The 23,203-nt window shown below is 39.0% G+C and overlaps 1 protein-coding gene across 2 annotated transcripts in view; it reads right to left on the bottom strand.

Annotated features, from left to right (window-relative positions):
* Positions 1-23,203, bottom strand: part of ITGB6 (integrin subunit beta 6) — a 28,886-nt gene that overhangs the window by 5,547 nt on the left and 136 nt on the right. The window contains exons 2-12 of one of the 2 annotated variants that reach the window (XM_064717957.1): positions 22,445-22,524; positions 19,478-19,682; positions 18,317-18,563; positions 17,288-17,453; positions 16,603-16,764; positions 15,765-15,860; positions 11,069-11,158; positions 6,333-6,467; positions 5,706-6,123; positions 5,033-5,255; positions 2,452-2,549 (exon numbers count right to left, since the gene is read on the bottom strand). In XM_064717957.1, the coding sequence (XP_064574027.1) occupies positions 2,452-2,549; positions 5,033-5,255; positions 5,706-6,123; positions 6,333-6,467; positions 11,069-11,158; positions 15,765-15,860; positions 16,603-16,764; positions 17,288-17,453; positions 18,317-18,563; positions 19,478-19,682; positions 22,445-22,524 (1,920 nt within the window). The remainder of the gene's footprint in view (positions 1-2,451; positions 2,550-5,032; positions 5,256-5,705; positions 6,124-6,332; positions 6,468-11,068; positions 11,159-15,764; positions 15,861-16,602; positions 16,765-17,287; positions 17,454-18,316; positions 18,564-19,477; positions 19,683-22,444; positions 22,525-23,203) is intronic. The other variant, XM_064717958.1, reaches the window with a different exon arrangement.

Below are 23,203 nucleotides of genomic sequence, written 5' to 3'. Positions count from 1 at the left end.
AGACTCAAAGCATGAAAGACTGTTTCAAAGCAGATACATTTATAAAAGATTTAACAACAAAAATGTTGACTGCAAATTTAAATGTCATTATGCCCTTTCGTGTTTGACTTTTCCTCAACAAAATGCTTTTTTTGAGCAGAGTTCACCTCACTCTGACTCATAGCAGAGCTGAGCTGACAGAGAGGTTTATTCAGCCTCCAGTACCCACTTTGCTGCTGCACTGGGAATTTGTGAGGTGTCAGCACTATGGGGTAGGAAAAACTCAGGTTCTCCAAGGAAAGTATAACTGTCCCTGCTGGGCTTGTGGCAGGAGCAGCCTGCTGCCCTGAGGCTGGGGTGCTGGCAGGAGATGCCTTTTAGGAGTTTTGGTTCCTCTTGCCTAGTGAGTAGAGCAACAAGAGCTCCTCCTACACCTATGCGGCAAATGGGTGATTAGCCTAATTGAAGTGTTCAAGTATTAAAAGTGAATGAAAAGAGAAGTTTGAAAGTGGTGCCTGCTGTGGAGATAAGCCCAGCAGATGTGGAGCCATCAGCACCTACAGAGCTGCTGGACACCCCATGTCCTGGCAGATCCCTGGGCTGACCTCACCTGCAGGTGGGGAGCAGGAGAAGAAACCCCTGGCAAACCCAGAACCAAAGCCGGGAGGGGAAAGGCACGACTCAGAGCCTAAAATGGGCACTCCCAGGAAACAGGAAAATGTAAAGCCCACGCTTTTTTGTTGCTTCACACTTCCAGTCATTGTATTGCAACATCCATGTACAAATAGAAACAAAATTTTTGAAGTGCTAATGTTTTATTTAACCTAGAGCTTTTACTTCTTTCTTTCCCCAAAAGCCTTGAAGCATTAAAGAAACGAAAACATAAGCCAGAAAGAGGTATACTACCCCATGAAGTTGCTCAATGACATGTCTTAAATATTATGTGGTGTGCTACTTATACAACTTTCAGATTGGTGGGTTTTGTTCAGATAATAGTTATTATTCCATTATTGTACTTTAGCTATTATTTTAAAGGGTAATTGTTCTTCTTTCAGGACTTCTTGGTAAGGCTACCCAAGCATTTCAGATGAAACAGTTTGCAACAGCTGCTTCTTTTCTTTTCTTTTTTTTTTTTTTTTGAGGCATCTGGATGGGAACATGAAGGTTGCAGTTACTGCTGTAAATAAATTTTAAATCTAAAGAAGTAGCTGACAGTCCCAATCAGGGAAGCACGGGACATGAAAAAAAGGAAATATGCAGGAATAAGAGATGATATTGCCATGTTCATATTCCTGTGACCTCTGTATGTAAACAGAACCATATAAAAGGCTGTTTTTGCTCTCAATTAGCATTCATTATATTTAAAAGTATAATATTTTATATTCCTAGCTACAAATATCTTCCATCTTACAAAAGCAACTTGAAAACTTTACTAACTGAAGACATACAATACAAGTGCTTATATGTCTTTTAAGTCTGTAAAGATAGTTTTATATTTATAAATATATACTGAAGTATTGCCTTCAAAAACAAAAGGTGTACCTCTGCTGGAAGGATGTACACCAGTGACATTTCTGCATGCACACAGCTCTGGATGGGCTTCCAAGAGCTTGCAGATACAAACCTTAGACATGCACACATGAATGAATGAGGATTCATCTCCATTCTTACATTTGTCTTGTTTAATGCTTATGGTACATCTGTGATGTGGATATAACTAGCCTATGTCCTGCCTTACTTAACAATTGCTTGTGCCATAGGGTTGGGACTAGAATTCCCACTAGAATAAACACAGGCTGCCTGCTGAGCAGGCACCTTCCTTTACAGAAAAAAAAATAAAATTGCACTTTTTGATTTAAAGGTTTCTTTTGGTTCTTTTTGATTGGGGTGGGGTTTGTTGGGTTTTTTCCTGATAGTACTATTTTACTCAAGATTAATTCCTATTCCAGAAATTTCCATTGATGAAAGGCACTTTTGAATTAAAGCAAACAGCTGAAAGATGTTCTTAGCCTTTCAGAATACAAGAAATGTCTTTGCCACTGGTTAAAGGGCTGTGTTTAGTCACCAGCTGTAACCAAGAATCTGCCTAAGGACAGGAGTCAGGTTTTGTATTTGTAAGGCTGAAGAAGCCCTGCTGGAACTCATGGTACAGGCATAACTTAAACTCAGGAACTTTAATATATCACTGATTTGCAGGGATTGGTATCTATTAAATTCCATACTTTCCTGCATAAACTACTTAGAAAATAGGCATGATCTGACAAATTAATTACTTGGAAGCCTCATACCAGCCCAGTTCTGCATTTCCTTCTTGCCTCAGAAGAGCCACAGACAGACAGTAATTCCCTTATGACCCATAATATAATTCCACAGCAGAAAAACAAGGCTACTTTCAAATATAAAATTACTGAAAGTGGAACCTCCTGCTAATCACACACACACACATAAGAGAGGAAGATTGAGTATACCAACCCTTTTCCATGCTGACAGTTGCATCAACCAATTTGCATTTTTCACTGCAATCTCCCAGTGACTTGTCATCAGCAGCCAAGTGACATTCCACACAGCTCCTGTGGAAAATAATTCAGCAGCTCATCAATCTCTGCCTGCCACAAAGCAACAATACAAAAGCCAGCATGTGTGCATCTGCATTTTAAAAAGCAGCTAAATAAAAGGTCTTCTGCTATGGATACAGTTCTCAGGAATATGATAGGTACTGCCACCAAAAAAAAAAAATCCTAACAAAACCAAAGGAGAAAAAACCCCACCTGAATAAAGGTACTGTGGATAAGCTCTGTCTTGTCCTCTATTCTCTCCCGGTTTGTTAGCTACCAGACAGAACCCCAGGCAACATTATTCATGTAGGTCTATCAGACATGTGATTACTCACATGTAAAGTTCCACTTCAAAAATTAAAAAAAAAAATATTCCGAATGGTAAATATTCTCACACTAAATACCAGCTGAAGGAATTCCTATCAGATGAACAATATCTGAAATTGACTTCAAAGACATCAAGCTGAGGCACCTACTATGAGTTTGCCTTTGTTGCAAGTCTATTGAATAATGCATTAAAACACTTTCCAGGTGTCTCAACAGTTGTCTCTTGAATATGGTTGCTTGTCTCAGGAATTACTTAGATCCAATTTATACTAATGAAACTTACAGGAAAATTATCTTTTATTCAGTGGTGGAATGATTGAAATACTATTTAAAAACAGAATCTATACCAATGCCTTTAGAAATCTCCCTGTAAATTCAATGAGGATTTTAATAAATTCAGGGTTTACAAATGGAAAATAAAACCACAAACAGAATTCATATATGAATATTTCTGATGGGAAACGTGTTTGCTAATTTTTCACAAATAGCTTCAGCCAAATTGAGTGGCTGAGACTCTGAGAAGCAGCCTGAAGGACTGACTTCATTAAAAAAAAAAGGGAAAGAAAGGAGAGGAGAAGAGGGGAGAGAAGAAGGGAGGAAAAAGGAAAGGAAAAAGGAGAACTGCAACAAAACATAAAAACCCTGGCTATCTCCTGTTGTATTGAGTTACATATATCCATGGGAATAAGCTGAGGCTGCTGAGTTTATCTTTGGGGATGGAGGTGACTTTATCCCTTGCTCTGGAAATGGTGAATAGTAAAAGTGAGTGGGTAATGGGATAGCCTCTATCTCATGGAGATAAATTCAGTATTGGTGGTGGTTTTGTCATATTCACCATGTTTCTCATGCTACACTCTCTTTCTCAGTTGCCTTGCCATTGATCTCCACCCTCTCTGACCTGGTCTTTCAGCTCTCTCATTTACCCTCCCAGGTATTCCCAGTGTTCTCTCTCTCTTGGCTTTTTGTGCCCTGCATTTCAGCATGGGAAGACACTGAAACAGAAAGAAAAGATCCAACACTGCATACAATATACATGTTTAAATGGGTTAATGTAATGCCTATGATGTAACTTTATATTTCTTATTCTTTGCCAAATTGGGCAGAGCAAAGCAGCAGCATTGTCCTTTTTGTTTAGAGCAGTTGCATGCAGAAATTCTCTTTGAACATGCTGAGAGGCTCCATTTTCTCAGGGCAAATTTAGCACTAACAGAAAGAGATCAATGAATTAATCAGATCATAGAATAGCTTTCCACTCAGATACACTGTAGACTGCAGTGACAGGTATGAAAATACAGGTCTTGGAGAGAAATTGGTCTCAACTCTGAATAAGCAGACAGGATATCATCATGAGCAGTGCAACCTAAACTGCTCAGCACTCAAAAAGCAAAGCCAGGGTCATTAAAAACATGTGTTCTGTGAAGTCTAATCCACCTTCTAGCTTAAATTTCTGCTGAAGACTGCTCCATTTGGACTGCAGCCCTACAAGAGCTCATGTAATACAAGCATGAGCAATGGTGTACTTAGAGTGGTCATCTTCATAACCTGAGTGGTTATGGTTGCCTTTCCTGTCATGCACCATAACAGGCACCGTGCATCACAGCAGGAAAGCTACATAAATTGAGTATGCTCAGTGGACAGAAGACATTTCACCATTGACAATCAATTTCTCACCAACTTATACAAGACATACAGCTACCCATTTATTCATTCCCAAACTATTATCCAGTTTTTTATACTTACACCTTTTCAATTTAGCCAAGCTTAACTGAATTTGGACTATGAATTTGGAAGGTGTGAAGCTTGAGGGGATAACATGACCTTACTCATATTTATGAGAATGGTAGTACAAATGCCAAATTCTTCTGTGAGGCCATATAAGTGTCAGATAAGGCCACCATTCTGATTAGTTGTACAGCCAGGGACAGCAGTGGAGGTGTAAACTTTTACCTGTGCTGGCTTAATTGTTTCACATAAGTCCTTTTGTACAAGAGTAATGCTCGTGAATGATTGATGTATGAGTTGTGACTACCCACCTCAAAGGACAAAGAAGCTCTTGGGTTCTGGACTGTAAATTCAGTCTACAGACATGGCAGTAAACACACTGCTGAGGCTGTGTAGGAAACAGATACCTGGATGATATAAACATCAGAGGTTTAAAGCCACCACATTACCATCTGGAACTGCAGGGGTCACCGCAGAGTGGGCATTTTTCACACGTTTGGCCTGAGGCCCCTGGATGGGTGCAAGCACACGTCCCACAGATGCATTCACCTCTCCCACTGCACAGTGTCCCATCCTCAGCAAGGCAGGTGCTGGTATCAGTTGTGCAATTACAGTATTCACCAGTCCATCCACTGTGGCATCTGCATTCGCCACAGTCACAGTCACCATTGCCTGCAAAAACATTTATTATACTTCAAATCAGTCAATGATTGAATGAAAGAATCTGAAGAATGATCTTTAAAATTATTCTCTTTAACAGAAAATATTTTGCTCTCTCCAACTCTCTAACATCTTTCTTTCTCTCACAGAATGTTCATTTTTAAGCCAGAGGATCAGATTTTTGCTTATCCTGGCTGTAAGCCAGTGCAGCTCCATTCTCTTTACTGGAGCCCTCCATGCAGATCTTGTCTCCTGACAGTGCACGACCTAATTTGTAAATACTTCCGATTTATAATGGCATAGCTGACACTATTTTAAGTCTAAAGACCATTCATAACCAGTAACTCTTTAAACTGAATTGACTGCGACTGAGTATATGATGAAAATACAAATTCCCAAGCTCCCAGCCGAGGGTATAGAGGCCGGAGCGGGGGCGCTCCCAGCAGCCGTGAGGGGCCGTACCTGCGCACTGCAGGCCGCGGTGCCGGACGCACGAGAAGTCATTGCACTCGCAGCGGGGCCCGTAGACCTTGCCATAGGGGGACGGGTGGCACAGGCACTGCCCGCAATAGCAGTCGCCTCTGCCGCTGCAGGAGCTCTGCTCGGCCGGGCCCCGGCAGGAGCTGGCACCGAGAGAGCTCTCGTGGCACTCGCAGCGCGGCCCCACGTAGCCGGGGCTGCACACGCACACCCCGCACTCCAGGGAGCCTTTCCCTTGGCTGCACTTCGGGCTCTGCTTCTCGGCCTTGGCCTGGCACTCGCAGCTGCAGAGGGGATGAATTTCCATCTCCAGCACATCGCTGAGGCCCACAGGTTTTATCTTGATAAGCCTTCTGGTTTTTTCACACGAAGAGAGACTAACAGTCACATTGAAAGAGACCTGGAAGAGAGAATGGGGCTGCTGGGAGCACAGGGAGCTCTGCAGGGTGCTTGGGAAGTGTGAGCACAGGACAGAGCAAGAGGGCCATAGATACTGCCTGCTTTTTGGTGACTTGTCTGGAGGAAGATCTTTTAATAAAAAGCAAACTCTACCTTGGTGTCCTAAATTATATGAAGTTCATGTCTTTGGAGAATATGTTCTTCACTTACTGTATCTCCCACTTTCACATGAGAGCATTTCCTCTGATGTGGAAAAAAGGTCCCATTGTTACAGATGGCCGTGAAGGAGAGATTGAGCCCTTCCGTCTCTCCCAGGATCTCCAATTCAACCTCAGACCTCAGCTCCTTCAAGGAAAAAAATGTGGGATGAATGGAGTGATAACACTGCCATGTGCTGCCACTGCTCCATGTCTGAGGAACATGGTCTGTAATTTATCCTGACTTACACGGGAGCACACTCATGCTTTGGCACTTTGTTTACAGAACCCTCTATTTGCAAGAGAAATGTGGAACGAGCAAAATAAAGCAAATGCTGACAGACTCAGTGGAAAGCAATGGTGGTATCACTTTAATATCTGCTATCACAGGGCTTATTTCCTGCCCTTCCAGCAGAACAAATTCAATGTTTTATTGAATCACCTTTCATAACTCTGCTGACTGATGCAGGTTTTAGGTCTGGACTTTCTGAGGAGTAGATTTGTGTCCCTGATTGCATTGCTAGGTCTGGGCTTTTCCTGATTAGCCAAACTGTGTCAATATTGCTCCCTCCCTTCCTTTCTTCTCACAATGGACATTCCTGCTTCATGAGCTGTTTATGTTATTTTAACCTGTATTCAACAACATCCCCATTATTTAAATCAATTTGTTCATCAAACTTCCATTTAGTGAGTCACAGGCTGTCTTATACTAGATGTCTACATTTTAAGACTTTAAAATACTTTATAGCAACTTTGCTTACATAACCTTAATTCAAAGCCTATCACAAGCCACGGGGAAATTCCCTATGACTTCATTATTCTGTGGATCCAGTAAATGGAAATTTTTCAAAAGTACCTCAGCAACTGCAGAGAAAACATCTCACTGACTTCACTTTGTGCTCATAGAAATTTAATTGCTTGCTAAATACCCCCTGCCCTTCAAACAGAGCACAGAAAACTTGCTGACCTTACTTCAGTGAGTCATTCTACTCAAGGTAGCAGGATGACTCAATGGAGTAAAGGTCTGGTGCGGTAAATCAAAGTAAAAATAGAATAGGTATAAACCTGCATAGACAACTCCCTGTCCTGTGTACATGTTCTGGATTCTTAGGAAATTTATCTTAGAGTTGTAAAATTGTGCCCTGAGCAACAGGTTTGTAATGCTGGTAAGTTTGAATATGCCCAAATTTCCATTTCCCTTTGATTTGGAGGTAGGTGCTTGTGTCACTATTGAAACGATGCAGAGTTGTCAATAATAATTTGTTTGTCATAACTGGACTCTCCCAAAAGGACCCAAACCAGCAAATCTCTAGCTAAAGCTATGACTGAGGGCACTTGCTTAGGTTGCAGGATGTATCACCAGTAGTCTCTCTCCACTAGCTGCAAAATTACACGGTGCAGAGTGCAACAGAGAGAAAATGAAATGCTGCTGAACACCAATTTGTAATACTTTGAATTCTGGAGTCTGTATTGGGTCATTTGAATGTGCCTTGCTGTTGTAAGAGATCAAATTATTCATCTTACAGCATTGAAAGTGAACACAAACTGTGATAAATTCAAGGTTTTTAGATCCTAATATGTGTCAGTACTTCTAATGATGCTTTAAAACTACTCAACTGTCTGGCCATAGTTTGAGGACAAATAGCAGACAGTTAATAGCAAATAGCAGCTTTAAGCCATTCACAGAGAAACATTTGTGGTTCAAAAAATTTTCTGAACGGAACAGGCAAAAAAGTACTAAATACTCATGCCTTTGTGTTACCTGTCCTTTCTAATACATTATTTCTTTGTTCTCATTTTTGTGTAAGTGCAGGGGTTACAAACTGGAGAAAAAAGGGTAATTTTTCTGAAATTTTAAATTCTTTGAGTGGCTTTAATTAAATGGCCTGCTATCTGTCACAAAGCATTTTAGCCTACAGCTCTACAACATGAAGTTGTGCAGAATTCAATGCTAAACAAAGCAGGCAGAAATATGCTTACAGAAGAAAATAAACTATACTTGGAAAGAACATGAGAACTCCTTGCAACAAATATTTTGACAGCTCAGACTTTCTTAACTTACTTCCTCTCTGAAGCTCTTATATGACAACACATGGTGAATGGCATTAGCAAACCCTGTGTTTGCACAGCAAGTAAACACTCAAGAAGACTTTAAAAGTGTTAGAAGATTTAGCCTAACTCTACTCCCAGGGAGCAAAAAGTTATTTATTCCTTTTCTTGTGAGTGAACAAGCAGAGACACAGGACATTGAATTACACTTTTGAGAGTATAATGAAAAGTCTCTAACAAAAGTTGTATTAGCTCTGTTTTGCATGTGATTTTCAACTGTAGGTCTCCTGCCGTTTCCTTCATCACAGTTGAAAAAAATTCAGATATCCTTACTCCTCTCAAATAAAGGGGTATTTAGTGCTTCCTGCTTGGAAGATTTTTCAATCACAAAACAATAAGATTGTTAACCTTTAAGGTTAAGTGTAATAAAATGGACTTTGGGGAATTTTGAGTGTGACATGTTGCTGCTTGCACACTTCTTACATCTTGAAAGAAATGTGGGATTTTAAGAACATACGTGCCGCTCTGCACCATGTCTGGTGCGTGGTCCAGACATGCTGTGCCTGGATGAGGCTGTGACAAGTTATGGCCCAAAGGCAGGAGCACCCTTCCTGCAGCCCCCTCCCTGCCACCGCTGCAGGGCAGCAAGCACAGAGCTCAGAGCTCCTCCAAACCTGCCCTGGAACAGTCGGGAACAGGATCAGCCCAAACAGCTCGGGAGCTGCATCGTGGTCACCACTGCCAGCTTGGGGGCCTGCTCTGCTCAAAGCATGCAGCAGCTAAAAAGCCAACAGAGGCAGGGGGCTGGGGACAAGGCAGAGGGCATAACTGTGCCTTTGCATAAACCTGAGTGTGCCCTCACTGTGTACTGCAAGCTCTTGTGGGCTACACATCTCAGGAGGCACTCCTGAGAGTCAGGGAGGGTAAGCAGATGGTCAGATAAAGCTACCAAGGGGATGGAGCCGCCAAGGAGAGACTTAAAGGACTGGGACTGTAATTTGGAGAGAAGATCGGTGTGTGGAAGGTGTCTCAGTGACACAATATAATGAAATTATGAGGACACAAAGGTAAGGTGAATGCAGAGCTGCTATTCACTGAACCCTACAACTCAGGAGCTAAGATGCAATCAGTGAATATTTAAAGCATTAGAAGTAAGTTAAAATAGGCATAAGAAAATTGTGCCTTGAGACAGTGAAACTGAACCCCTTCTTGTCATAGAAGACAACAGAAGCCAAAAATATCAGCAGGCTCAAAAAGGAGAGTAGGGAAAAAATCATAGGCCATAGGAACATAAGCAGATGCTAAGAAGAAGAGGCAAGGATTCACTCCTCACATTTTCAGTATTCCAGTGAGGCAACTTATGTTACAGCAAAAGCACCAGGACACAGCACTGAGACAACTTTTGTGTGTTTTTTCCATTACTTACTGACAACAAAATGATATTTCAGCAATTAAATGTAGGAACCTGTGTCTATACATTAGACTGCCAGCTTGAAGAAATGCTGATAGGAACCAGATGTGACTAGGAGCAGGTTGGAATCCAGAAGTGAAATTCTATTGCCACTCAAAGTTTAGCAACAACCTTTTTCATAAGAAAATTTCCTCACCTTTATTTATTAACATTTGTACACTCCCAAGATTAACCCTGAAGTTCTCCCCTTATAATTTTTCATAAAATGGAGAAACTCCTGGTATTTTGCACTTCATTTTAAAAAGTTGTAATTCAGAAATTGTATTGCCTTCATTGCTTTTATAAGATTTAGAAGAATTTGGTTTCCTTCCTATCACTAAGACCAAAGTAATTTTGGCACAGTGATGACTGTCTTATTCAGCTGATAGAAAGAAGAGCAGGAAAAAAAGTAAGGAAAGGAACAGAAGCTATTTGCAAAGGGTTATTTGTCATTGTAGACAACTGGTAGAGCAGGTTTTTAATAAAAATGGGCTGAGACAGAACAGAGCAATCTATGGATATCAGCCTGTTTGTAAATTGATGTATCTGTGCAAAGATCTGTACAACTGCCTAAAAACATTCCTCTGACAGAAGAGAGCTAGGCACTCAGGATGCATTTTACAAACAAAGCTCTGAAGAGCAGTGCTGCGTTTATGTTCCTGACATAATTAAAGTGTTTCTTTGTATTACTTAAACAAACCCGTTCAAGTCCTGGCATTACCTAAACAAACCCATGCTGGCTCCTGTATTGTTCTTTTTGAAAACCCCAGAACAGCCCCACAGAGGCAGCATCAAATTGCTAAAGCAGAGAAGAGCACTGAGCATAGAAGAGTGGTTTTTTCCCCAGATATTCCTGCAAAGCAATTGTTTGTCTGCTCTGGTGGCAGCTACCAACAGGAAGAGACTTGGGTCCCTGTTGAGATGTGGAACTGAGAGACCTGAATATTAAAGAAGCATTAAGAGTAGGTGTAAAATACAGGAATATGAAGAAGGCAATGTAGATGACACAAAGATAAAAATTCAGCATTCCAGCAGAACTAAGGATTGGCAGAAGGTTATAGGAATTTTATTTCTGTGCTTACTTAATCCTCAGAGTGAACACTTTTCCTGTTAAGGTCAGCACCCAACATAAAAAACTATGTAATCATTCAATTTCATAAAAGGAATCAAAGACATATCTTTTTACCAAACTGCAAACTAAAGTTGAATATGTAAACATGAAGGAAGAAGCTGCATTGCACCCATCTTACCTGATATGCAGAAATGATCAGCTGGAGAATATTTCCAGAATCCTTCTGTAGTCGTCCAACAGTAGCTCCAGGAATAAGCTTTGCATAATTCTGGATATATAAAAAATTAATTTAAGGCACAACAGAAGTCTAGATGACAAGGAGCTACCATCTAAAAAAACCTCCAAACCCAAAGAAAGAAAAAGTAACCCCCCCCCCCAAACCCCAGAAAACACAAAACAAACAAAAAAACCAAAAAACTCCAACAAAACAAAACAAAAAAACCCCAAAAAATGAACAAAAATGAAGGAGCTGACAACAAAACCAAGTAGATTGAAACCAAGTGAAATAAGTAACAGCAACATTTTCAAGAATTCTTTCACTCTCCATTGCATGTGTCTTAATGAAAAAGTCAGAGGGAGAAGAGCCGGTTTCATTTAAAATTCATTGAACATATATTGTTAAATCACCTCTCTGTGATTGGAAGTTTGATACTATAGTATCCTTCAAGCTCTAATTTTTCAAATTTAGAGGGAAGATATGTTTTATCAACAGTTGTATTTCTCTTTGATAAAAATATCCAGAAACAGATTCAGCTGCTCTAGTGTTGTTGCAGAGCTCAGGAGTCTCGGACCCTACATTCAGCAGCTGCAGTCACTTTTTTATCTTTGCACATGTATCTCAGTGATCTCTGGCTCTGATGGATTTTATGTTGAATTTCTGTGAATAATGCAGTGCCAATTTAGCAATTTATTTCAGTGAAAAGTTCTCTTTTCTTTTTGCATTAAATTGCTCTGTGACACTGGCGTGATATCTGACATCTAGATTTTAAATGCCATGAATTAAAATTTGCCTTGCCTGATTGTTAACTATGTGAACTTCCCTTGCTTTAAACCATGCCCTTGGAAAACAATGTGTTCATCTTTTTAAAAAAGCATTGTAGGACCAGTTTTCCTTTACACATTATCATATCAATGCTGTTATTTTAAATAAAAGGAAAATATCCAGAAAACTATTAATAAACATGGGTAATTTGATACTCCTATATCCTTCTTAACCTCCATATCTCCAAAAGCTCTGTGATTATTTTATGCATTATGTATGGAATAGTTATCATTCATTAGATTTCTAGTGCTATTGTAAATCAGTGGGATTAACTGCATTTTATGTTACAGCTGGCAACTTTGCATTCCTGACTCCTCCTGTGATTAGTGCCCTCTCAAGTATTCTTGGAATATCGAAACTCTGTGTTTGGTACATATGGACCTTCAGAGAGAAAAGATTACAAACCTGGAATTTAAAATACAGTCCCCTTTAATCTGTGGTATGCAAAACAAACAGCAGGGATGTGCTGCTCTGAACACTTTGGTTGATCTCTCCTCTAGGAACAAAAATTTTCTGCATGGTGATACAAAGATGGTATTTCAAGCCCAGGCCAAGTGTGAGTCTCCAGTCCATTGGTTAAACCTCACTTCTTAGCAAATATTTTTGTTCAACCATTGCCAAGGTGATGCAGACAGATGCTGCTTTTGGGGTGCTGCTATTGCTAAATATCTAAAGGATATGATGGAATTTAGTCCTTTGGCAAATATTCATTGAAACGTGAACTGCCATTTTATAGGGATACTCTGATTCATGTAAAATAAATTTGACAGTTATATATTTGAGCTCAGTGGGGTTATGTCTATATTTTAGAAGTGAAAATGATAGAAGAATTTTGATCATAGTGTGCCACGCCAAATATATTAAAATAATTTCAAATTTTGTATGTGTGGAGAGTGTTTTTAGTTCAATTTTCAGCAGTGCAATAGAGCCTGAAACCCTAATTTTCAACCTATTTCTCCTGTGTTATAAAATGAAATAATTTATCCAAAAAAGAGTAATTTTTGTTTCAAAAGAAATGCTGCTTAGTCAGGACTAAAGATGGAGTCGTTTCCTTATCTAAATTTGCATACATTTTAAAAAAAATTTTCTTGAAAATAAATAATAACAGCAATAGTGGCAACTACTTCATGAAAGCTTAAAGACTGGTGTTTTCTTTTGTACCAAAGTAAGCTTTGTTAAAATATAATAATTATTGCCATATTCACAGGTACTTTTTGAGTGAATAGTTTTTATAGAATGAAAACATCCCCTGATGCTTGGACAAGACTCAGCTGAGACTAATGATGCTAGAAGTTAGACACAGATGAATGTATTATAAAATACTTTTTTTAAAAAAAATCCTTTTAAAAAATGATCTCCAATTATCAGGGTTCAGTGTCAAGAAATTTCTTTCTTCTCTTGCATCAGATCTAAATAATCTCTTGAGGTTACTCTGCTGTAGCTTTTTAGGTGCATGAAAAGTTCAGAAGCAACACCAGCTCTGTTACAAGCATAGGTGTTCTGTGCTTGTGCCACCCCTAAGATTTGTGTTAGATAATAATATACATGTAAGTGGATAAATTGAAAATTCAGTTGAAGAGGATCAAGAACATTACATGACTGAATTATTTTTGGCTAAATTGTTGGGGATTATGCAGGGCTAGAAATACAAAATATATATTTGACAGTCTGAACACCGCACTTAAGACTAATGGAATCTATCAAGTCTATTTAAAGAGGTGCTTTTTAAGTCCTCACAGTAATTTTAATGTAAGCTTGTCCCTGAGAACTCAATTATAAATAGTCACAGTCAGTATTGGTATCTGATGTAATTAGAAGCTGAGTTCAAGTAGATTTGAGATAAGATATTTGGGGAGAATCTTTCCACCTCAAAGGATAAATGGAAGGGGGTTTTGAGGGAGACTACAGAATCTTCACTGCTGAAGCTTTTCAAGAGAAGTGAAACACCAAAACTTTTAGAGTCCTCTGCTACCACTCCAGGCTACCTGAGCAGAGACCTTACCACAAGAATAATTCTCATTGTCATGCTTTGTTCTTTTTACATTGTTAAGCATAGATACTGGTTATTTACCTTTATATTACAAATTTGCATCGCAGAGGTGAACACTTGGCAGTGTGTTCATATATTTCCCTGTGTTCACACCCTACATAGAGCCTTTAAAGGTAGTTGCTGTTTGGAAAAAGTGCACTGTGACACTTGACTGATTTTCCACGTCACCAACAGGACAAAAAGCAGATCATAACAAATATAGCTTTCCATTAGTGGAATTAGTGTAGATATAATAATAAATAATAAATATTCCATTAGTGGAAGAAAGTAGTACTAAAAGACAAAATCAGCAGATAGATTATATTCAGTGGGATTATTATACACCCTGTAAAAGAGAAGGCAGTTGTACCTCCTTTTTCCTAACAAAGAAAGCAGTAAGAGCAAACCATTCCCTAGCTGGGTTAACCATGATTCGTATTTTGTGTTAGCTATAAGCCCTTGTTTAGTGTTCCCTGTTAGCAAAGGGTTCCTCTTGGTAACCCTGATACTGACACAGGGATACTGAAACGGAGACACCTTGGTAAGAATGCTGGTGGTCAGCTTCAAGGGTGACCACAAGCAATTTCCAAGGTAAACCACACTGCCATCAGCAAGAGAAATATTTCTTTGGACAAAAAAAGGCTCTGTAAATCAAACAGGTATTTCTCAACTACCTTCCTATAACAGCCCCTATTCATGAACCACCTATTAAAAAAATCTATAAGGAAAAATGGTTTAGCTGTCATTAATTGGATCTCTATTAAGAAATAGTTGAAGCCGCTGCATTTTTAAGTGGTTGACTTCTACTGTTACCAATCTAAATGTTTATGATCCAGCTCAGTACTCAACACAGTCTTCAAAAATGCAAGGCAGTCAGTGCTTCAAGACAGAGAGTGTTCCTTCCTTTGTCAAGGCTGTAATCTGAGAATCAGTTTATGCAGTTTGTGACTCTTGTTACTTTTGTTAAACAGCTGGAGCATCAGTCTTACTCAAAACAACTCCACCCCTAGAATCAGTTGCAGGAGTACTTGGAGGGTCTTCCCTGGGTTATACTGAGAATAGAAATAGAAAACCTACTGGTGACTACCTCCAGGACTCAGCTGCTCTCTCTTTTCCTCCTCTCTTTCTTTCCTATCTTAGGCGTGGCAATCACAGCAGAGGAGCACCTCTCCTCATTACTGTACTTCTGGCGATAATACAGAATGTTTTGTGAAGGCTTCTCCTTCAGAAAGCTGGTCTTATTCTATCAGCAGGATCATCCTTACTGGCTTCCTCTCAACCAACCTGAGTAAATTTGGGCAAGCAATTTCTCTCTGCTTGTCCCCTTTCACACAGCAGGGTGTAGCCAGGCAGCCAAGCTTAGGCTGCAAAAGCCCTTATTACACACTATGAACTCTCATCTAGAATCTCTTTTAGTGTGTGAAGATAACTGCATGTTTCAGGTATATTCTTTATAAAAGTGAGAAAAGATTCAGCTCTTCTCTAGCCTTATAAAATACAAAAGGCTAATCATAATGATGATACTGAATAGTTTAGCAATGCATAATTTAGCAATCCTTGACTTAAAGGATTAGTGTGATTCAGCTTGAAATCTGATTTAAAAGTTACCTTAGAACACCAAAATCAATACATGAAGAAGCACTTAAGCAGAAGAGCTTTCCTCTGATATACAATTTCCTAGTTATTTTTATCACATAAATATCTTTTAGAATTCAGTCCTTAGTACTAGAATTACTGTGTCAGCTGTGAAAAAGGTGAACTTTAAAACAAACATTGCAAAACTGATAATTTTAGATTGCTCACCTCATATATGTGAACTTGCTCATTTGTTACAGCAAAAATTAATAGAACATTGTTTTGCACAAGTTTGTCAATTAATTGTCCAATTGTTGGATACTCCTGCAAACAAACAAAGGAGAGGCACATAAATCTGTTTCTCATGTGCTTTCAGTTCCTGTCTCCCATGAAGGACACATTCAAGTGATCATAATGAGCACTTTGTTCTCTGTGTAGTATAAACTTTGATTAGGAATACACACATACAAAATAAAACATAGTGCATATAATTTCCTGATGTTGTTTTTAAGGAAACCCCTCTGTGAAAAGTACAGAGCCAGATTCCACAGTGGGGGCTTTGGCTCAGTAGCATCTGTGTTATATATACATATTTAATCCAAAGAACTGCCCTGCACCAATGGTATTTGTCCTACAATGAACATTATAGAGCATATATTCAGTATTTTTGAACACTGAATCTTAAACTCGCAAGTTCTCATACAGAAACAGTGTCCTGCAAATTCCTGAACTGGTCCTGAATTCACACCCTTTCAGGGAACATAATTAATGCAAATCTTGCTTTCCCTGCAGAAGGAAATACTATTTAGTCTAATTCCATGGGCTTTCCTGTTGTAGAAATTGTATTTTTTCTTTCCTTTTTCTTAGTTATAATCTATCCTGATTCCATACAAATACACTGTTCTCTCTTTACTCAAACATGCAGTTACAAATAAAATAGATAACACGAAAAATCTGGATTCCCTAGCTTTTACACATTTCAGTGCTAAAAGTGTAATTCACTGTTGCTGGTTTTTGTCTTTAAATTTCCAGAATGTGAGAGTGTACAAAATTTGTAGGTAATTACCTGAACAGTTGACATGGAATATTCATTATTGTGGTCCAAATGACAGTTCCCATCATTAGGAATAACAATCCCTGCCAGTTTACTGTCCATCCCAAAATGGGAATCAGCATCACTCACAAACACCAGCAAATGTAGAGAATCATTCCTCCAGCCAATTTTTTCCTGTCATTTTAAACACATCAGTTTAGCAAGATATATTGCATCACAACACAGGAAACCAGCAAAATATTTGGAGAACGGCGTCTCAAAATGAATGAATAGCATCATTCTCAAGGAAGCATCAAAGACAACACATCTCCTAAGAGATGATTTTCATTCCATTGTCTTTGGCTAACATTTTGTTTCCCCATCCCTGTGTTTAATAACATGGGTTGGCCATGTTCATGTCAATCTGCTTACTACTCTAAACATAGTTAATAAAAAATATTTAAACAGAAAAACAGACACAGTAATTATACTGATATTTGGGCTTGTTTGTCCCTGGCAATTAAAAGGAAACTTAGACTAAAATATTGCAATATGCATGTTTTACTTGTACAGCCAAAAGTATTTTCACACAAATTTAATGAGGCTCTTGGTTTGTGTTAAAAATTTTTGAAAAATAATCTGTCCCTTTGAAATACCAGCATATAATACTAGAAGAGATAATATATGGAATAATATTATACCTAGAAGTTTCAAGTACCTTGCAAACAGCTGCCTGCATAATTGCATCAAATCCTCCCTCTGGAGTGTCTATATTAGCAGAAATTCGCTGTCCTTTCACAATTTCATTGAATTTTTCAGCATCATTTGTTAGTGGCAAAACATTTTTATATCCAAAGGTGGGTAAGCACTCGTAGGGTACAGTTCTGCAAGAAAAGTGAGACAGCTTATGGGTAATAGAGAGTGAAAAATCACTGGAGTGGCTGCTTCAGAGGGCTGCCTGGATTAGTTTTGGTCTTCTGTGTCTTCTCTCTGCCTGAGAAGAATTAGTGACAAACCTAAGATAATTAAAGAGCATTCAGTGTCTTGGGCAGTGAAAAAAATCTGCACAAAGGCTGGGAAATGCCTCCTGGAGCAGAGTAATTCAGCCAGTTACCAACGTGCAGCCCTTGCCATGCCTCCTGCTTGCCTTGATCTCATATTTGGAAGAATATTGGGATCTGTGGCTCCTTAATGCGCTCAGAGATGACCACCAAGGTGCTGCAGTCCCGCTCCAGGTTGCAGAGCCCAGCTTCTCCCAAACATAGGTTAGCTAAGGGCTAGGCCAGCCTGGGCTGGCAAGATTGCTAGACCTTAAGGGGGAGGGAAAAATCAGGAGAACAGCATTGATGGCTAAATGAAACTGGTATTCCATGTTGGGTTTGAGTTTGCAACTCCTTAGTGTAAATCATACAGTTCTTTTATATGTATTCTAGAAAATGAAAGAAATTAAAGAAAAATACGAAACTACATGCCACATACCTTTTTGTTAACCTATTAAACACATTTATAACTAGCAGCAAAAGCTAAAAAGCAGACTCACTCCCAGATTCCTCAATCCTAATAACTTAAGACTCAACAGAAGGATGATCAGAAGGTGAAACTAAAAGAACCAAATCTTGTTCCACAAACTGATCCATTTACAGCTGGAGGAGGGGAGAGTTTCCTGTGAAGCTGCTGAAATTAATTTTAGCATAAAGATTATGACAGTGTTGGCATGCAAACAGATGTTGGGATTTTCCCTGCCTACCTGCAAGGGTTGTTTATTTCTGCCGCTGTAGTTTTGATAAATGGTGAAACTGGTTTTTCAACAAAAGATCCAAACCCCAGCCTAAAGTTGCTTGTCAGTTTTGACATCTCTTTGGAAAGAGTTGAGCCCAGTTCTTTGATTGTGTTCAGATCATCATCCATGGAGGCTGAAAGATCCATGAGGTAGTAGAGATCAATTGGATAATCTTCAGTCTGGCGAACCTTGATCTGTATTGTTTCCTCATGTCCTGTTAAGGTCAGGGGAAAGTGAGACACATATCAGCACTTCTGTGCAGAAAACATGAGCAATGCCAATTTCTTCATAAACTTCACTATGGTGACAATTATCTGGTATTTTAAAGCACCAGTAGCATTAACAAAAATATTTCAAAGATTGCCTGGCAACAAAAAAATCTCACATAAGGGTCTGAAAAATTAAAAGTAGTTCTAATGTTTGGTGTTTTTTTTAACAGTTCTTCAGTAATGCCATAACCACAGAATTAGAACTGATTGCTATAATTTGAAAAAGTATGAAAACATCTCTTCAGCAGTATGCAGCTTTAGAAAATTTAGCTATGAAGCTAATTAAAACTAGAGGTAGCATTTTGGGGTCCTATCATATCCTTTAAAAATTTAAACAATGTTAAAGTGTATACAGAGATTTTATTCTCAGTTCCAACACTATGACCTGACCTAACTGAATGTCTCTTACTTTTTTTTGTTCCAAATTTTCTTCAGGAAAAATTCAAATCAGAGGGACCCCAAGATGGTTCTAGAATGCTACCATAAGTGCCACTGGTATCTTGTAAATCCTCAAAGCAAGATTTTATGTTGCCTCTGAGATACTTGGCCAGACCAGCAGGGGAGAGGCACGGGAGCTCAGCTGGGGAGGAGCCAGGGGCCTTCATTCTCTCCCTGCCATCTCATTGGCAAGAGAAGAGAGGAACTAAAAATATATATCCTTTTTTTTATTATGTACCCAGCACTTCTGAAAATATTCTGAACGCAGCTGAACCTAGTTTTCATGCAATGAGTCAACAGATAATTTTGGACTCAACACAGGTTTTCATCTTTATTCTGTCAAGATATTTTTGAGCTTGTTCAACCCAAGAAGCTTCAGTTTATCACACTGTCTGAAAATAACTTATGATCTGTGACTTACCTGGTCGCAGCCTCAGACTTAATTTCTGGGGAGAAATCTGTGTGACATCAGAACTGTTCTTCTGGGATGATGCAGTTAGGGGATCATTTCTGTGAATTTCTACTTCTGAAATGGGAAACTCAATCAAATTCAGCTGGCATCCTTTGGACAAAAGATTTTCCAGGGTATCACACCTCCCGTGAATTCCAAATGAGTCTGTGTAATTCTAATGCAAACAGGAGAAGGAATGGATGAGTTAAATGTTTTTACTGACTAGCCACCAGCACCTGCCCCACAAAAGGTCAGTCCAACTCAGGGAATGGAAACAAAGTGCAAGTTTGTGCAAACTAGTGCAGAACTAGATATAGGTGGCACAGAAACCCAAATTTCCCCTTCATGGGTCATGTCCCACAGGTGTATAATTAATGTAACTTACACCAACTTGTTATCCTGGGAGAAACTGCTCTATTGTTGGGGAATGGGAATTGTGCCACTCACTGCATTTGGTTTCTCACAGTACTGGGATGAGAACACAAATCCCTTCTGAGCCACTGCCTTTTCTATCACAGGATTATGCCACAAATTCATTAGTCTTTCTTATAGAGTTTAGAACTGCAGATTGAAGAACATCATTCAATAAAAGAAGAGGTCTTGCTGATAATAAACTCCTGGGCAACTTGTGACAAACCGATTGTGGGTACCCAGTGTTTACTACTTCTTTTTTTCTGACCTACACTTTCTCCTCAGCTCTCATTTAACCTGTTCACTAAAGCAGGCATCAAGTCTTTGTTCCTCTGCCTGGTGCCCAGCACTGTTCCTCAGCACCAGTGGTGCTCTCAGCATCCCCACACCTGTATTTGGCCCAGCAATCCTCCTTGACCTTCTACCAGCAAGAGGAAATCGAAAGCCTACAGATATCAATTGGATATCTTGCAGTTTATTGTCATTACTCAATTCAGAGCATTGATATGCATTCCTTTCCACAGCACTGCTACAGGGTGGGTACTAACCTCACGTGGTGGTGAAGTTAATGGTTACTTTTACAAAAAGGCTTCTGTGCTTTATTACCATTTCCCAGAGCTATGTCTATAGTTAAGATTCTCAAAATCAGTCAGGTGTGTCCTGGATACTGCTCTGGCCTGCCAGCCCTCTTGACCAAAGCCTGGGCAATGCCTGGCAGAACCAGCTCTGAAACATTCAGTTCCTGGCAGGGATTCATGGGCCCATACCATGCATCTGCTCTTTTCTCCTAGGTCTGGGAAAGCAACCCATGGATCAGCCATTAAGCCACAAATATTCCAATTCAGTCACTTAAAAACTTCCCATGCAAAACAAAACAAATTTACTTTAAACCTATTAAAAACAGAACTATGACAATTTTTCCACTGAAATATCACCCTTCATGCCTGAAAATTGTCAGGGATCTTATATATTTTGGTGGAAGTGTTGAGGCACCTGCTGGGAACAGTGGTTCATTATTCTCCAGACTGAACCTGATGCCTTTGCTCAGGCAAAACTCTCACCCACTGCTTCTTGAATAGAGCACACATAAATTACATGTACCATTATAAACCTTTCACAGGGAGATCCATGTCGTCTCCTTCATTTACACAGTTTGTAACTTTTCAAAATGTGTGAAGAGACAACCTCATATTTCAAATAATACAATTACAAAGTGTATTCCTATCCTACAGAAAACAGTTTCCTTGGAGGTGCTTTTGTTTGCTCTGACACTAAAGCTCCTATGCCTTTTGCACGCTTGATCTGCTGTTTTCTAATAAAGAAATGAACGAGCTTACAAACAAAGAAGAAAAATCATGTTTACTACAGTGAAGTTTTCAATAGTTCCACAGTTTTATTTGGTTTGGCTTTGAGGTTTTCTAAATCAATAAATTATACTGGGCTCTTTTTTCCTTGAAAATACATGGCAGTAGTCAAAATTATGTGATCCAATTTCAACAAAATTCTGTTTTATAGTACAGATATAAAAACTACTGCAAACACACTAATGTGGGGTCTTTTTTACCTCCATGGTAATATATTTTGCAAATGGCAAAAGATGCCTTTTTAGATTTTTTTTAAAACATGCAGTTTTTTTTCTTGCTGAGCTATTTCGTAAAGAGTATTTTAGTCCCATGCTGTGTCTTATCACTGTACCCAAAGCCACCAAAAACTGTTAGCAGCAAAGGTGCAATCCAGAAACTAAAATGAAAAAGACTATTTCTCTAATATTTCTGTCAAGTTTTTGTTGCAATAGCTGACTATCTTTTTAAGGCTAATGCACTAAGAGCTAGAATATTTACTGTGAGCTGGGGAGATATTATTTAGCACCATTTATAGGAGAAAGTTTTAAAAGCAGAAATGTGAAGTCACTTCCTTAGGGTTGCACTGAAAATCTTAAATAAAGGTGTAGGAAGCAAATCTAGATATATTTTTTAATTCTAATGTTTTACCAAAAACACGTCTATATCATAGGAATCATAAAGCCAACATTATTGTAACACTTAAAATCAACCACAGAATAGCAATTACTAGATGGAAGTTTTACATCTGCAAACTTTTACACTGTTGATACCTGCAAACCTTCTGTTTACACTGTCTGGCTTGGCATATAATCTGTAAAACACAGTCTGGCTTCTGACTTTGTGTCTGGTGCTTCTCCATCAGTGCTGGGGGTGAGCCAGCCCTCGGGCTGATGACCTGAGACCCCCCTATTTCTGCCTTAGGTTTGGAAGATTGATGTTTTTGTGGTTTTTTCAGACAAGAAAACAATCAAACAAACAAACAAACATCCTAACAACCATACTATGAATAACAGATCATGTAGAGTAGATTAAATTCCACTTCTGCTCCCCAGGAAGGCTTCACTAAGTGCTGCATGCATTACAAAACCCTGAGCTGACCCAATTAAGTCAATACTTCATCATCACTCAGAGTGACTACAAAGACTTCAAGTCTTACTTTGAAATTTTTTTTTTATCACTCTACCTCTTGCAAACACCAAGCGCAGCGTGGTCCGGAAAGCAAACAATCTTCACAAGTCACTGTGCTTTCCTGAGAACAGGTACCTGAATTTAAATCCAAGAAGATAAAAGGCTGTTAATATTATGCTGAATCATTCAATTTATGAAGAAACTTGTCATTTAGAGAATGTGGGTGGTGAAAAATGCACATATTTAGCCATATTTAGGATTACTGATAAAATTTCTTCTTAACAGTAGTTCGATTGGTAAAAGATTAACTCTCCAATAAAGATTAAAACCTCAGAATTGCTGGCAATTAACATACCTCCTTTTGCGTGCTTTATGGGTGGCATTCACTTAGAACATGTTAACTTGTTCCCTCCAGTGCACCTGATAGAATGTTACCTGTGGTTCTGGTATGGTGTAGGTAAGTCATTCCCCACATAGTCAGGGATATTAAAAGAACAGATCTATGCTCACTCTGTATGCTTAATATTGTTTCGCTCAGCTCTGTAGATATTTGATATGATTTTTGTCCATTGTGTAACTACCAGAGAAACACTCAGCCACATGTATAATAGGAAAGATTCTTAGCAGATCAAACTGTGATTAATGAAAACAAAATTGCTCGAATGTCTGTCTCTTTCAAACCTGTTGTGCTACATAATGACCACCAAATTGTAGATGCAATTTTTTAAAATTGTAGGGCAATGCAGCCCTACAGCAGCCTGTCAAAGAAAGGTCACTAAATACAAAGGAAATATTAAATTCAGAAGGCAGAAAG

Source organism: Zonotrichia leucophrys, chromosome 7 (genome assembly GCF_028769735.1).
Source record: "Zonotrichia leucophrys gambelii isolate GWCS_2022_RI chromosome 7, RI_Zleu_2.0, whole genome shotgun sequence".
In the NCBI taxonomy this organism is placed as follows: Eukaryota; Metazoa; Chordata; class Aves; order Passeriformes; family Passerellidae; genus Zonotrichia; species Zonotrichia leucophrys.
This window is presented reverse-complemented; position numbering and strand designations above follow the sequence as displayed.